Source organism: Solanum dulcamara, chromosome 3 (assembly GCF_947179165.1).
Source record: "Solanum dulcamara chromosome 3, daSolDulc1.2, whole genome shotgun sequence".
NCBI lineage: Eukaryota > Viridiplantae > Streptophyta > Magnoliopsida > Solanales > Solanaceae > Solanum > Solanum dulcamara.
In genome coordinates this window covers 81,061,422-81,079,139 of record NC_077239.1, presented here as the reverse complement: position 1 = coordinate 81,079,139, position 17,718 = coordinate 81,061,422, and the positions used below count along the sequence as shown (strand labels likewise).

Here is a 17,718-nt window from a genome sequence, read left to right as displayed (position 1 = left end):
GAATTTCATGATCAAATACCCACTTAGTGTTCTTTTTTCAACTTTAATACGAGACTTTTTCATATTTTATGCTTTCCTCAAATGATATCCTTTCTTTTCCTTACCTTTTAGTAAGGAAAGTGCTAAAAGAAAATATATTTTTTTGATTCGAGCTCTAAAAGTTAAAAAAAAAATGATGAAAAGTATTTCTTTCTTAAATCAGCATTATGTGATACAAATTTGAAATAATCCAATCAATAAATTTAGAAAGAATTTTTTTTTTATTAGAAAAGTAATAGAATCCCGATCATTCCATTGGAGCCATTACGGTGATGTCTCACCACCAAGGCACCAATATCAATTTTGAAGTAAGAAAATACATGAATTCCCTCTGCATTTTTCCTACTTTATGAATCCTTTTCATTGGCCACTTAATGTCTATCTTTTTGTGTGTGTGGTGGCTAAATGTACTCCAAAACAGAAATCAAATAATCCACTCTTTTGACCCTTGTTCATAATCATCTCAAAAAAACAACCAAATTCAATCTGAAAATATAAAATCTAATGCTACTCTTGAAGATCAAAAGAAAAAAAAAAGAAGAAGACTAAATCAACTGCTAATTCCAAAGGTAAGACAAAATGCATACTCAAATGCATCCCAGCAATTTATTATACATGAAATATTTAGTCCATGAACTATGTACAAAAAGAAAATTTTTTACCTTATCCACGATATTATAAAAGTAAACAATTATAACCTGTTGAGACATTGTGATTTTCATATTCTCAGCTTTGCAAGACGTTCCGAGAGCCTAATCTGGGAATCAACTCTTGTAAGTAATAGCTTTTCAGTTTAGGCATACTGAGATCATCCGTGCACGTTATTTCAGACAACCGCATTGGATGTTGAATATGCAATACTTCAAGTTGCGGAAAGCTATGGGCATCACCAGAGAGATCCATTTCACTATGCGTGCAGATATCCATTTTGAGTATCCTTAATTTGGGCAATTTCTTAAGCATTGCGAGTAGATGACCGTCTACCATAAGCTGCACAAAGAGTAAGTCTGACAAGATTTGGAGGAAATGCTTCAGAGTTGTTGGGCATTGTTTGGAGCTCACACAAATGCAACTTAACAATATTTTGATACGAAGACAAGTTTATTTGCTCACTCGTGCGATGTGAAAATTCGAGCTTCAAAACCTCCAGAGTACTTGACAGCATAGGTAGCACAGGGCTCGATGCTGATAATATCTTAATGGTAGAATCGGATACTAAAGTTATACCCAATTTTCTTAAATTGATCAATCGGTGCAACAATCTCGGTTGAAAAAAATTATCATGCATCGACATCAAAGTTTGTTGATTATTAGGACTCAATGAGTACATGTTTGGGTAAAATGGGCTAATAGAAAAGCCACTGTTCGATGCATATGTAAAACCTTTATAACGAAGATGTCTCAATTGTTTCAACTCCCAAACACCAGAAGGAAGTCCAATGTCGCTCTTTCCAATATCTAGGGTCTCTAGACGCTTGAGCTTGACAATACTATTTGGCAGTTCTCCAGTAATATTCCCCTCCAATCTCAAATAGCGTAAGCAATTCATGTTCACAATATTGTTTGGAATAGTGACATCTTCATAATAAATTTGAGGCATGACTACAACCAGCACTTGCAATAATTTGAAGTCAAGATGAGCCATTTCAGAAAATATGCAAGGCTTTTTTGTGAAACAGAAAAGTGCACGGAGCTTTTTAGGTTTAGGATTCGAAGAGAAGAACTTATTCACCACATTATCAGAGTAGAATGTAATCCTTCGCAGCCTAGCAACATTGTCAAGATCTCCAAATGCATTGTGCTCGGTGTGAAAGAAGTTACTTTCCTTGGCCAATACGACACACAAACTATGTAACAAGTCATGTATACGACAACTTGAAATTCTTTCATCATATGTCCTTTTGGCAACTTGAATCAAGTTTCTAAAAACCAAATCATTTAGGACATCTTCCGCCAAATCTTCAGCCTCTCGCCTATTACCACTATTTACTACTATCAGCTTCTCAGCAATCCACATATTTGTCAAATCAAAAGCATGAATTTCATGGTCCTCGGGGAAAAGGCCAAAGTACAAGAAACATGGCCTTAATGCAATGGGCAAGTCATTGTAACTCAAAGCCAATACCTTAGCACATCCATCTTGAATTGTATGACGCATACACTCAAGTACTCTGTTCCATCCATGTTCTGTTCTTTCTCTTGCCCTTAACATGCCTGCAATCACCACAATGGCTAGCGGTATACCTCCACATCTCCCAACTATACTTCTACCGATATTTACAAAGTCAGGTGAAGCATTGGCCCAATTATTATTATCAAAATTAAAGATTTTCTTGGTAAAGAGTTCAAAGCTTTTCTCTGAATCTAGAGGTTGCAACACGTGCAGCGAGGATTCCCCTCCTATATTTCTGCCTACATTACTATTTCGAGATGTGATAATTATCCTACTGCCAATTTTTGAATCACATTCAGGAAGGACAAGTTTCAGATCATCCCAAATTTCAACATTCCAAATGTCATCTAAGAGAATAACATACCTTTTTCTTTTCAAGAGTGATTGTAGGTTATCTATTTCCGTCACTCCAACTTGTTTGGCTATGTCGAGTAAGATTTCTCCCACTCTTGGTTGTTGTGAAACATAGACCAGTCCCGAACACTCAAATTGATCATGGACATGCCTATAAAGTTTCTTGGCAAGAGTTGTTTTCCCTAGACCGGGCATGCCAACAATGGAAACTACTCCATAAGGCAAATCTTGATCAAGTAATTTGGCTTGGAGCATGTTGAAGTCATCATCCAAACCGATGACCTCTGTTTCATCAGCATGAAGGAATAATCTTCACCGGTCCAATGGAATGCAATCATCATTATTGTTGTTACTTGTATCTATGATGTTGTAAGTTGTCCTTACACGGTCAATGTCAGCAACCCTTTTCTTTATCTTCTCAATCTCCATAGCAAAACTTATCCGCAAAAGAAACCGTGTTAAGGCAACAAATTGCGCCTTTGATCTTATTGGATTGTTGAATTTTCGGAAGGAAGTCATCTAAGAGGTCCTCCACATCACCTGCCAATTCTTGAATATCTTTTATTAAGTTTTTCACCCTTAAATCACCTCCAACTTCCTTGGCCTTTGCATCGTCTATGTATGATCGAATATGTCTCATTTCTCTCTGAAGCCAATCGATGTCTTCTTTCAACCAATATAAACGCGTTCCTTTTTGAACGAGTAGATTTCCAGCTATTTCTGCAGATTTATTTATGACTGCTGTAAGAAGAATTTCAGCCATTTTTTCCCTCTCTTTTCCAGTAGCTAGAAAAAACTGAGTAATCAGGAATATTAAGAAAAAAATAAGATAATTGGTAAAGGAAAAGAAAGGTCAGGAATTAAAAAACAAATGAAAGAAGAAAGGGACAACACATGCAGTGGATAAGGTACAAGTAGAATAGTCAATAGAAATTACTCCGTCATCCCAATTAAACTATCTTAGTTTGATTTAGCATGAAGTTTAAAAAATAAAGGAAGACGTTTGGAATTTGCCAATGAGTATAGTTGGAACTCGTCTAAAACACATAATCAAGGCAATGTACAAATCTTGCGAGAGATTTGGAATCAAATTTGGTAATGGAAATTGAGTTGAAAATTATTCTATGTGACATATGTATCTCACAAACAAGTTTACACATGGATACACATCTCATCTTCTTCAAAATTAATATCTCAAACACATTTTTAAAAACATTATTTATGTTGTTTTTCAAAAGATTTTATTTATTCTAACACTAGTAATAGAAAAAATAGACAAACCAACATGGGTTGTGGTGCAGTGGTGCGACTGCTTCACCCTTAACCAGAAGTCTCGATCGAGTTCGATCTCTCGATATGGATAAAGAATGAACCCTACATTGTGTGATTCGAACGGCTTGCAAAGTTGATGTCAGTATGCCTAAACTGAACGGCTTGCAAAGTTGCAAATATGAAAATCGATCCTAATGTGTCAACCAGGTTAGTTTGCTACGTTAATTAGTTATGTTTAATATCGTCGATAACGTATTTTTTTCTTTCTATTAGTACTTATAAGTTCATGAACTAAATATTTCATGTCTAATAAATTTCAGGGATGCATTTGAGAATGTGTAAGTCTTTTTTCTGGAGAGCATCTTCTAAGCCTTCTGATAACAGTTTGGTATTTGTAATAAATTAAAATGTTTGATGTCTTCTGGAAGTTGATGTATTTGAGGCTTGTGATTCGTAAATGAAACTTTGCATTTCTCTTTGTAGTCCAGCCTTCTCTTTGCTGGATATTTGTAATCAGCAGAAATTTTACTTGTTCAAACAGGCTGGCGCTTACATATATTGGTTGAAAGAGTACATTTACTGACTCCAAAAAGAAACGAGGCACATTCCATCTTATGTAGCTAGGAGATGCAAATGCAAAAGTAACTGGAGGCGGATTTGAGAGTGAACTTGGCAGTTGTTGCGGAGATATCTTAGATGAATTATTCCTTCCCAAAATTGAATCACACAAGGGCCAAGGGACAATTGGTTGTCTTAACGAGATAGCTTGTACCTTTTATCATACTCCAACTTTTGAATCTTGGGGCTCCCAAGTAGGTGTGTATATGTTAGCTCAAAACCATCTTGGCTAATAGATGAATAACATCTAGCAAAGCCAACTAGCTAAGCATTTACCATTAGTCAGTTACTTTCTGAAGACAATAATAATTGAGAGCAACTTTAAAGTATCTTTATTTCATAACACTCTTTAACTCAGCTATACAAATTAGAGAAATACACTAACACCACCCATAAAAACAATATAAAACTAATTACACAGATTAGGCATTATCTGACCTTAAACAGGACAAAGAACCAACATTTGCAATAGTTTGAAGTCAAGATGAGCCATTCGAGAAAATATGTAAGGGTCTTTTGTGAAACAGAAAAGTACAGGCAGCTTTTTAGGTTTAGGATTCGAAGAGAAGAACTCATTCATAACATTATCAGTGTAGAATGTAATCCTTCGCAGACTAGCAAATGCATTGTGCTCGCTGTGAAAGCAGTTACTTTCCTTGCCCAATACGACACACAAACTATGTAACAAGTCATGTATGCGACAACTTGATATTCTTCCATCATATGTTCTTTTGGCAACTTGATTCGAGTTTCTAGAAACCAAATCATTTAGGAAATCCTCCGCCAAATCTTCAGCCTCTCGCCTATTGCAACTATTTAGTACTATCAACTTTTCAGCAATCCACATTTTTGTCAAATCAAAAGAAGGAATTTCATGGTCCTCGGGGAAAAGGCCAAAGTAGAACGAATTTCAGGGTCCTCCGAGCCAATACCTTAGCACATCCATCTTGAATTGAATGACTCATACACTCAAGTACTCTGTTCCATGCATGTTTTGTTCTTTCTCTTGCCCTTAACATGCCTGCTATCACCACAATGGCTAGTGGTATCTCTCAACTATATTTCTACCAATATTTACCAAGTCAGGTGAAGCATTTGCCCAATTATTTTTACTATCAAAAATAAAGATTTTCTTGGTAAAGAGTTGAAAGCGGAGTTGCAACATGTGGAGCAAGAAATCTCCTCATATGTATCTTCCTACACTACTATTTCGAGACGTGATATCCTACTGCCAATTTTGGAAGGACAAGTTTCAGATCATCCCAAATGTCATCTAACAGAATCACATACCTTTTTCTTTTCAAGAGTGATCGTAGGTTGCCCTCCAAAGTTATCATGTAAGATTTCTCCCACCCTTGGTTGTTGTGAAACGTAGACTAGTCCCGAACACTCAAATTGATCCCGGACATGTTTGTAAAATTTCTTGGCAAGAGTTGTTTTTCCCAGACCGGGCATGCCAACTATTGAAATTAGGGGTCGTTTGGTTGCTCTATAAATCTTATTCATGTATAAAAAGTTGTATTAGTTTTACTATGACGCATTTTTGTGATCCTATATAATTAATACTTATATAACTTATGAGTGAATGTATAAGTTATGCGAGGTTAAAAGGTGGAATAAATTATGTGGGTATTAGTTATACATGCATTAAAATAATAAATTACACATTTACCCCAATTGATTTATTTTTAAATCTTTTTTTATTGAGAACTTTACATAACTATTCTATTTTTCTAACTATTTTTGTTTCTTATTTCTTTTTATATACGGACAAATTTCTATTTCTTTCCATTTGAATATTTTTTTTAATATAACAAATTGGATTGTATATATTTTGACCGTGCATATGCTAATCATATATTAGCACTATATATTATTAAATATATTTCACATATTTAATTAGCATGTATCATATTTTGTTTAGGGCGTGAATTTATATATTTGGTAAACTAAAAATGTATAAACAATATATGTAACGTATTGTTAAAATGTTTACATTATATAAAATAGGATATTTAAAATATATTAATGGTATTTTATTTTTATAAGCTATAAACATAAAAATAAAATAGCAAAAACAAATCAGAATTCCCACTTAAGTATAGAGGGAGAATTCCTTTTAATTTATTTTTTATTTAAAAAGAGGGAAATTTATATTATTTGCTTACTTATTTATTTGTAAATAATATAGGCGGAATGACTTGGGAGATCCTTATACTTGGCTCAGATTGTCACCTGGACCCTTCTACTCACGACTTTGTCATGTGAATACTTAAAGTTATTAAAAGACGTTATTTTAAACCCTTCTGATCATGAGTGTCTCTCAATCGCGTTGATGTGGATAACACATCACTATCTATATAAGATAAAATTTGCTACATCAGATAAAAATTGCCACATCAATTTTATCATTACAAATACTATTTTTTAAAAAAAGAAAGTCTCAAAGTCTCCCAAAATAAGCCTTTTGAAACTAATTCATCGGAAAATTTTTGTCTCCAGATACTGTACTCAAAAATAGTACTTGTTGAGGGCATTCAGTGCCAAAAAATCGATGTCGACGACTTGTTTCGATGGAAGATCCATTATCGAAACTAAAATTGGAATAAAAAATTTCTTCCCTTTCTTTCTTGATTTCTTTAATTAACTAGAATAAGTTTTAGTATTTCTAAGACTTCTATTTTTTTCTACTCTTCAAAGCTTTTTCATCCATATATTTTGCTAATTAAATATTATTTTCTCTTTTTTGTTCCTTTTTTTTTCCTCCTCTTGTAAATCTTTTGTGCAGAAGAGGAATAGATAGAAGATGGGGAGAGATAGAAGAAGAAATGAGGGAGGGAGGAGAAAGGGAGAAGGTAGCGCGGCGGCGATTCATAATGGTGTAGATCCAACTTATGAGGAAGAAGAAGAGGAGATACAGTAAATGGGGATGGGGATTTTTTTTTCTTTTCATGGTTTTATTTATTCTTTTAATAACTTTAATATTTTTTTAAATTAAAATTAATATCTTCATTCGCCTTTAAACGTGTGTAGCCATGTATTTCATCTGATTCAGCAAAATAAATGTCTCGTAAGCTTACTCAATGATTAGAGGGATTTAAAATAACGTGTTTTAATAACTTTAAGTATTCATTTAGCAAAATCGCGAGTAGAAGGGTCCAAGTGATAATCCAATTAAGTATAATGGTCTCCTAGGTCATTCCGCCAATAGTATATATTAATTTACAACAAATTCAATATTCAATAGTTAATAATTCATATATTGTAATCTCTATCTAACTAAATAAGACCTCATAACTAATACCCTCATAAATAAATTCAACATAAATAAATCCTACATAACTAAACCTGCATAACTAATTAACTCTAACCAATAACCAAATGGTCCCTTACTCCATATTGTAAATCTTGACCAAGTAATTTGGCTTGGAGCATGTTGAAGTCATCCTCCAAACCGATGACCTCTGCTTCATCAGCATGAAGGAATAATCTTCTCCTGTCCAATGGAATGCAATCATTATTGTTGTTATTTGTATCCATGATGTTGTAAGTTATCCTTACACGGTCAATATCAGCAACCCTTCTCTTTTATCTTCTCAATCTCGATAGCAATATCATCCGCAAAAAAAGCCGTCTTAAAACAACAAATTGTACCTTTGAACTTGTTGACTTGTTGAATTTTCGGAAGGAGCTCATCTAAGAGATCCTTCACATGGTTAGGTTCGAAATAATCAGGTGTCATGAGGAATCTAGCAAAGCAAAGCTCGACAGACCATGAGTAAGAAGACAAACGAAAAATATACCAAAAGACACACAAGCATTTAACGTGGATTCGGTCAACTAACATACATTTACAAGAGGAGATATCTAGCATAAATATAAATATGAGAGTACAAAATATCGAGAGAAATAACCTCACCAAATTCACTCAGAATAAAAAGTGGTAACATAACATTTGTATCTCACCGTTTCTCTTCCTACACTAAACTCCCAAAACCTCTAGTACTACATTGTAAATGCTATGAAGTTAGATAGACTTGAGTCTCTAGTTATAAACCTACAAGAAAAAAGACTAGCTAAATATAAAAATTTTGTATTTTCCTCTTAGGAAAAGGAAAACTCAATTATGCTACGAAAAGAACACACTTCACCTGCCAATTGTTGAATACCTTTTATTAAGTTTTTTCAGCCTTGGATCGCCTTCACCTTCCTTGGCCTTTGCATCATCTATGTATGATCGAATGTGTTTCATTTCTCTCTGGAGCCAATCGATGTCCTCTTTCAACCAATATAAACGCGTTCCTTCTTGAACGAGTAGATTTCTAACTATTTCTCATAAGGCTAAAAATGAGTGCATGTTGATGGTCCTTTGTCCCCGTATCCCTCATCCTCCCTCTTCTTAGTCCTTCTATTTTTCTTTCGCTTCCTATCCTAGTGTATTTCTTAGTTGTCCCTATGGCTATAACTGATCAGTTCTCTTATGCATTTTTATTAATGCAATGTTTTTTATGTTATTATGATAAACTACGAATGCAGTTTACCTTTTTGTCTACTATTCCTCTTTTCTTGCTTTTGGCTAGTTCATTCGTGTTAGTATTGCCCCAGTGGCTATGAATTTACCGAAAGTGCATATTTTCTCTACTTGGTTTACTGTTCTAACTTTTTTATGATGCCAAAAGGGGGAAAATGTATTCATGATGACAAGTAGCAAAATTCAGATCAAGTGATTTGGTCATTATGACTGGGGAAGCTAATGTTGATAAGGGAAATAGTTTGTCATCATCAAAAAGGATAAAAATATTATATTCTGGATTTTGATGATTTAACAAATAATGGTACAAGAAATGATACAAGGAGGGACATGGAAGACAAGTGGAAGTATACTAATAGGGGGAATATGTAATTAGTGAAAATAATTGAAAAGGGAGAACAAGCTTGATATAGTTTGCCATCATCAAAAAGAGGGAAGTTGTTAGATTGTAGTTTTGATGATTTGACAAACTGGGATCTGGTATGGCCTGATCCCATGATAAAATTATTTTGTGCAAACTGAAAGTGACAGTTGTAAAGTTGCAGAGGTTGGTGGCACTGCAGTATTCAAAAGTCATTTCAAGGAAGAACATTGTTCATATTCAATAGAGACCTGATCTAGCATTGCAACATCTTCAACTAGGTTTTGAGTTTTGTGTCTTTTGCTCTTATACTGTAAATCTACTCCTAAGTTATAAAGGATAGTAGATCATTTGCTTGTCTAAGTCTTTAGCTTGAGTCGGATTAACTAGAGTTAGTTAGCTGAATCATCTATGTTTTAGTCAAACTTCTTTTCACCATTTTTTGGTGTTCTCTTGGATAGAGTTGCCTAGGAGTGTCAACTAGAGTTAGTTGATGTTGGGTACAGTAGAATTACTGCTCGTTTCTTCTTTTATCTCTAAGATCTGAGTTGGTGGCTAGAGTTAGCCATGGGGTATTGTTGAAGTCTATATCAGCTTGTGTTAGTTGGCGTAGTAAACAATAAAGTTATTGCTTTGAGTCTTGTAATAAAGGTGTTACAAGGGGGAAGGGATTAAGAGTCTAATTCCCAGATTGCAAGAGTTTGTAATCTGAAACTTTGCTCAGTTGATGATAATGGAGTTGGATTGAAGTCCTGTGAGACAAGTCGTAATTTTTTCCTCCTTGAGCAAGGTGATTTTCACGTAAAATACTCGTATTTTTATTTACTGTTCTTTCTATAGTGAAAGATCAGGTCGAATGTTAATTATGAAAGCGTACAAGCCACATTTACTACTTATCAGCCATTTTCTTTTCTCTCTTTTTCAGTACCTAGAAAAAACTGAGGATGCCTAATTAGGAAAAGTAAGAGAAAAATATAATAATTGGTAAAGGAAAAGAAAGATACTAATTCCATCTACTATTTGCGTTATTGTTGGAGTCTACGGCCAAGTCTCCTAATAATGTCAAGTAAATGACAAACGAAAGATGAAAGGGGACAACTCGTGCAGTGGATAAGATACAAGTAGAATAGTTCAAAGAATTTAAGTGTCATTCAATTGATTTGGAAAGCAGCCGTAGAATTGTCAAAAGAACTTAGGTGTCATTCAATTGATTTGGAAAGCAGCCGCGCAAGTAAACAAAGGGAGCCTTTTAAATTTTCTGCTCTTATATGTATCACGTAAAATGTTTAAAATAAATTATTTATATATAAAATTAATATAATTTTTAGTTGATAATTTAAAAATTCACATAATTAATATATGTATAAATTCCGCAAGAAATATATTATTTTATGTAGAATAGAAGATAGAATAACTAATACGTATAACTAATACATGATGAATAACTAATCCGTATAAAAATAATACGTAGATTTTCTCATAACTGACTAATTAATCCATATATTATTAATATCTTCATAATTCTAACCTGCTACTAAACAACCCCTAATATTAAAATGCTTAATAACACCAACAATATATTTAATTAGAAAAAGAAATATTCTCGTGAAAGCCATTCAACTACTAGAACTATTCAATAGACACAGAATTACTCTAGTGAAACCATCAAGAAAAGGAATTAATTTTATCATAGTAGGAATAAAAAATCCATTTACTGGCCTTAATCGTCTCACTCTAAAAACTCTTTATTAATGCTTGAATATGAAATACCATCTAACACGATGAAGTGAAGATTTAACAATTGTGTTTTAATAGGTACCAATTTGCCTATAATGTATCATTTAAATGTCATAGAAACTTTTGCATCTCGTATTACTTTCTCTTGGCAATCAAGAAGCTACATAAGTTAAACACCAAAGTAACTATCCTTTGAAGCTTCCCTTATATTATGAGAATTCAATAGTTCATATCCTTTATAAAATTTAATTTTTAACCTAGAGCACGTTTAGATGAGCTTATAAGTTGGTTTGACCAACTTATAAGCCCCTTTTAGCTTATTGTGGTGTTTGCCTAATGCTAACTTTAAGCTATAAAGCTCAGTTAAAAATGAAAAGTTAGGATTTCTAACTTTTTTTTTCTAAGTGCTTAAATTCATTTTCTTTGACCATGGAAATTACTTTTATATCTCTTATATTTTAACTAAATTCCCAAACTACCCTTTTGATTCTTTTAACCCTAAAGTTCACATCATTTTCCTCATTTCTTCGGCATAAGCACTTTTATCCAAACACTCAACTGCTTATTTATAAAAATAACTTTCAACACTTCAAAGTTTTAAAAACACTTCATATATAAAAGTTACTTTTTAAGTTTATCCAAACGGTACATAATATAATATTTAGATGAAGGAGATTCAGTTAAACTCCCTTTACTATCTTTAGCTCCACCACCATTCTAGAAGCTTCAGTGTGAACTTTTGTTTGCCATTGGATTTTAACGTTTTATATTCATGCTTGAAAACGAAACACCAGCTAAAAAAAGATCATTCATTGTGTTTATTATGAACAGAGTATTTGTTCTTTCTTTTTCATTTACTTGACATTATTTATTAGTAATTAGAAGACTTGGCCGTTGACTCCAACTAAACCAAATAATTGATCATTTTTTTCTCCTACTTTTCCTTATCCTCAGATTTAGAAAAAAGAAATTAAGGAAAAAAGAGATGGCTGATATTCTTCTTACTGCAGTCATCAATAAATCTGTAGAAATTGTTGGAAATCTACTCGTTCAAGAAGGGAGCCGCTTGTATTGGTTGAAAGAGGACATCGATTGGCTCCAGAGAGAAATGAGACACATTCGATCATACATAGACAACGCAAAGGATAAGGCAATTGGAGGTGATTCCAGTGTGAAAAACTTGATAAAAGATATTCAAGAACTGGCAGGTGATGTGGAAGATCTCTTAGATGACTTCCTTCCGAAAATTCAACATTCCAATAAGTTCAAAGACGCAATTTGTTGCCTTAAGACGGTTTCTTTTGCTGATGAGTTTGCTATGAGGATTGAGAAGATAAAAAGAAGGGTTGTTGACATTGACCGTGCAAGGACAACTTACAACATCATAGATACAAGTAACAATAATGATGATTACATTCCATTGGACCAGAGACGATTATTCCTTCAGACTGATGAAACAGAGGTCATTGGTTTGGATGATGATTTCAACATGCTCCAAGCCAAATTACTTGATCAAGATTTGCCTTATGGAGTAGTTTCCATAGTTGGCATGCCCGGTCTAGGAAAAACAACTCTTGCCAAGAAACTTTATAGGCATGTCCGTGATCAATTTGAATGTTCGGGACTGGTCTATGTTTCACAACAACCAAGAGTAGGAGAAATCTTACTCGACATAGCCAAACAAGTTGGAGTGACAGAAGAGGAAAGGAAGGATAACCTGGAGGACAACCTACAATCACTCTTGAAAGGAAAAAGGTATGTTATTCTCTTAGATGACATTTGGGATGTTGAAATTTGGAATAATCTGAAACTTGTCCTTCCTGAATGTGGTTCAAAAATTGGCAGTAGGATAATTATCACTTCTCGGAATAATAATGTAGGCAGATATATAGGAGGGGAATCCTCGCTGCACGTGTTGCAACCTCTAGATTCGGAGAAAAGCTTTGAACTCTTTACCAAGAAAATCTTTAATTTTGATAATAATAATTGGGCCAATGCTTCACCTGACTTGGTAAATATTGGTACAAGTATAGTTGGGAGATGTGGAGGTATACCATTAGCCATTGTGGTGACGGCAGGCATGTTAAGGGCAAGAGAAAGAACAGAACATGCATGGAACAGGTTACTTGAGAGTATGGGCCATAAAATTCAGGATGGATGTGCTAAGGTATTGGCTTTGAGTTACAATGATTTGCCTACTGCATTAAGGCCATGTTTCTTGTACTTTGGCCTTTACCCCGAGGACCATGAAATTCGTTCTTTTGATTTGACAAATATGTGGATTGCTGAGAAGTTGATAGTAGTAAATAGTGGCAATACGCGAGAGGCTGAAGGTTTGGCAGAGGATTTCCTAAATGATTTTGTTTCTAGAAACTTGATTCAAGTTGCTAAAAGGACATATGATGGAAGAATTTCAAGTTGTCGCATACATGACTTGTTACATAGTCTGTGTGTGGAATTGGCTAAGGAAAGTAACTTCTTTCACACCATGCACAATGCATTCGGTGATCCTGACAACTTTGCTAAGGTGCGAAGGATTACATTCTACTCTGATGATAATAATGCCATGAATGAGTTCTTCCGTTTAAATCCGAAGCCTAAGAAGCTTCGTGCACTTTTCTGTTTCACAAAAGACTATTCCATATTTTCTCAAATGGCTCATCTCGACTTCAAATTATTGCAAGTGTTGGTTATAGTCTTATCTCAAGATCATCATGGATTTGTCCTTATCCCGAACAAAATTGGGAACATGAGTTGCTTACGCTATCTGAGATTGGAGGGGAAGATTATTGGAGAACTGCCAAATAGTATTGTCAAGCTCAAACGTCTAGAGACCATAGATATTAGAAAAAGCGAAATTCGACTTCCTTCTGGTGTTGTTTGGGAGTCTAAACAATTGAGACATGTTCGGTTTAAAGGTGATTTTCCACTATTTAACGTTTGCTTTTCTCTAAGCCCAAACATGCACTCAATTCCTCCTAAAAATCTACAAACTTTGATGTGGATGAATGATAGAGTTTTTGAATCGAGATTGTTGCAAGGATTTAGCAAATTAAGAAAACTGGGTATACAGCAAGTATCCCATTCTACCAGTAAGTTATTATCAGCATTGAGCACTGTGCCAAATGCGTTGGAGGTTCTGAAGATTGGTTTTTATAGCAACTACGCGAGTGAGCAAATAAACTTGTCGTCCAATCCAAATATTGTGAAGTTGGGTTTGTATGATTTCCTAATAAACTCTAAAGCATTTCCTCCAAATCTTGTCAAGCTTACTCTTACCTTCGTTATGGTAAACCATCATCTACCGGCAGTGCTTAAGAAATTGCCCAAATTAAGAATACTTAAAATGGTTCACTGCGAACACATTGAATATACGATGGATCTCTCTGGCGATGCAAATGGTGATAGCTTTCCGCAACTTGAAGTTTTGCATATTGATAAACCATTCAGGTTGTGTCAAGTAACGTGCAGGGATGATGTCAGTATGCCTAAACTGAAAATGGTAAAAGTTTCTTCCGGGATTAGTCTCTCTGAACGGCTTGCAAAGCTGAGAATATGAAAATCTCAAGGTTAGTTTGCTACTACTTATAATTATTTACTTTTAATATCCTTGATAAGCTAAATATTTTATGTCTAATAAATTGCAGGGATACATTTGAGAATGATTAAGTCTGCTGGAGAGCATCTTCGAAGCCTGTTTGTATTTGTTGTAATAATCAAATGAATGCAAGAGGGAGTTGTGAGTTTGAGTCAAGCAAAAAAGGTAGGAGCTCTTGAGGTAGGTGTAAAAGAAAAAAAGTTGATGTATTTGTGGCTTGTGATTTGTAAAATATATATATATATATATATATATATTTATTTATTTATTAGTAAATATATCGTGGACATACAAAATTAAATAAAATTCACCCAATAAGAAAATGACAGGTAATAAATAATACTTTTAAAAATAAAATAAAGATGGATTATTAGTTTTAAGGGTATAAGTGAGCCAAAAAGGTGAGCGAAGGAGTGTTTTTAGCAAAATATGTGGATGAAGGGTATTTTTAGATATTTTTCTATAGTTCAGGGGTATTTTAAGGTTGTCAATAGTTCGAGGACGAAACTAATAATTCTCGCCAAGTTCAGAGTGTTTTCAACGCTTCTCTCGACTTTTTATTTAGAGTCTTTCGCTCCTACAAGAGTTTGAGACCACATGCTATGCTATGTGGCAGATCAGGGTATATTTAAGCTAGTTACTCAAGTAGAAAAGTGTTTTTAAGATCGTCAATTGTTCAAAGATGAAACTAATAATATTCACCAAGTTTTAAAATATTTTCAATACTTCTCTCTTTAATTAATAGAAGTCTTGCTGACACGAACAAATATCAACTACAATATTCAATAATAGCTCTAAGATGATGGTGGTGTATGTCCTCATCCTTAATAAGTTTTACGACAAGAAGACATGAGTCTTTTTCCACCTCTACTTTTTGATAGCCCATTAATTTATCGAAAATTTAGCTTTTTTAATGCTTCATAATTTTGAATATTCATTGGAACGATTTCTGAATATGTTAAGATATTGATTTTGAGTTACAACATTTGCTCAGTACACAATCTATGCGAACTTGTGCTCCGTCTTATATGACGCTTCAATTTTTCTTCTTTTTTTTGTTTCGATATTTATCTAAATTATTATATGCACCCTTCTTTATAAGTCTACCAAAGTTCATCTTGACTTGCTCTTTATCAACTCGTCCTCCGTCGAGGGTGCCACACAATGACCAAAACAGTGTTAAAATTTTCTACTTTGAAAAACTATATCCCAATAATCCCAATGAACTAAATTTGTTTGCAAAAAATAATAATGTATCTCACTTTTTAAAAAGGTGAAATTTAGTCAATTGAGATGATAAAAAACAGAATTTAAAGAGTGGTCTAAAAGAAGTTTATACGGTTCAAATAATCCAGTCTATTTCACTCAAATCTGAACATATTGGACAAATTATATTTTTATGAGAATAATGAGTGGATAAATTATGTGACAATAAATATAGCTTCTATATTTATCTAAAATTGCAATATTTTTAAAAAATTATGATACACAGAAAGAGTTTGGATTTAATAGAAAACACATTCAATATACGTATTTTTTTTATTTCAAGCTTGAAATACAAGCGTATCTCATAAAACATATAATAGATTTTTTTATGATGGTTTCTGGTAATGATACAAGTGTATCTTGTGAAAAATAAGAGTCATTCAATAAAAATATAGTGATATGAATACAGTGTATGCACGCAAATATAATGTATTACGCTTGCGCTATTAATACCATATATTCTGCTATATTTTGATGAAAAAAAACTGTTATTACGTTTCATAAATACACAAACTATCTCTATATTTTATAATTAAAGACAAAACTATCACTATATATGAAAATAAGGCAGAATTTCTAACAAAACAATTCCTCAAATTTTATTCCCCTAATAGCGATGATGCAAGGGTTATCCCAGAATAATTGTGCTTAAACTAAAAATCTTTCACAATCGAAGTTAGAATTCTAGTTGTTCGGTAAAATCTAATAATTTTAGCTAAAATTATATATATGTGTTAAATATTCATTAAATACGTATAAATAATTTATTAAAAATCATAAATTATCCTTTTTATGAAAAAATTTGAAGTACGTAAACTTGAAAGTTTGAATTCGGCACTGCTCACACCACTACATATCCAACAATAAAAATTGACTTTAAGCAAACGATTTGTTCATTAGATAAAGCATAGATAACCCACAAAACTTCTATGGACTTTCATCATTTCGCACAAAGATGGATCAAAGATTTAAATTTATAGATTATTTTTCATATAAATTTATATTTCACATTAAAAATATTAAATTCAAATAAATCCGAGCCACAACTGTACATCCGGGTGCTTCCGTGACATTCGTGAACTTGGGTTGTCCTTCTCATAACAGCTCTTTGTTTTAGCTCTCAACCGGAAGTACCGTATTTATTTCAACTTTTATTATAATGACGAAGAAGTATACCTATATTATTAATTGGACCCATATATTTTATATGGGTCGTATTAATTAATATTTTTTGTGTCATGGGGTGGGGAATTAATTCAATTGTTGATATCATTACAATAAAAATAGTTTTAACAAAGAGTGTTGAAGTCTTTATCATCATTTGTTAATTGTCATGAGATTTAATGTCGATGCTATAAACTTTAATGACATTTAAAAGAGTGATAAAAATGTAATTGTTACTATTAATTACCTTAAAAAAATATTTAGCGGCAATTAGATCGTTAATTAATTGTCACTCAAAATTATTTCTGATATAGTATGTATGGAAGTTTACCAAGAATTATTCTTTTTGTTTCCTATACATTATTCAATATCCGTTTTGAGATTCTACGAATCCATATTCGTGTCGAATTTTTTTTATATCAGTTGTATTGAGATTTTTCTTTTTCCATTAAAGTTTCCCTAATACTAGCTTGAATGTAGACATATAGAGTATTAGTGATGACAGAAAATCTAAAATTAATATTGGATTAAAACTAGTTATAGGCACATAAATAATACAGTATTAATTCGTTAGGCGATCACAAAATAGTTAGGAATTAAGACAT

The 17,718-nt window shown here is 33.2% G+C and overlaps 2 protein-coding genes and 1 pseudogene across 2 annotated transcripts; 1 reads left to right on the top strand and 2 right to left on the bottom strand.

Annotated features, from left to right (window-relative positions):
• Window positions 1–562: 562 nt before the first annotated feature.
• LOC129883295 (toMV resistance protein Tm-2(2)-like) lies at window positions 563–3,367 on the bottom strand. The gene is given in 4 exon segments (XM_055957944.1): window positions 563–807; window positions 810–1,035; window positions 1,037–3,001; window positions 3,003–3,367. Coding segments are annotated over 4 exon segments (2,568 nt in total). The 5' UTR covers window positions 3,330–3,367; the 3' UTR covers window positions 563–757.
• A 1,354-nt stretch (window positions 3,368–4,721) lies between these two features.
• On the bottom strand, window positions 4,722–9,564 carry LOC129883738 (toMV resistance protein Tm-2(2)-like; annotated as a pseudogene).
• A 2,444-nt stretch (window positions 9,565–12,008) lies between these two features.
• LOC129883294 (toMV susceptible protein tm-2-like) lies at window positions 12,009–15,553 on the top strand. Its single transcript, XM_055957943.1, has 2 exons — window positions 12,009–14,654; window positions 14,733–15,553. The coding sequence occupies exon 1, from the start codon at window positions 12,071–12,073 to the stop codon at window positions 14,642–14,644; it is 2,574 nt and encodes an 857-aa protein (XP_055813918.1). The 5' UTR covers window positions 12,009–12,070; the 3' UTR covers window positions 14,645–14,654; window positions 14,733–15,553.
• The last annotated feature ends 2,165 nt before the right edge of the window (window positions 15,554–17,718 follow it).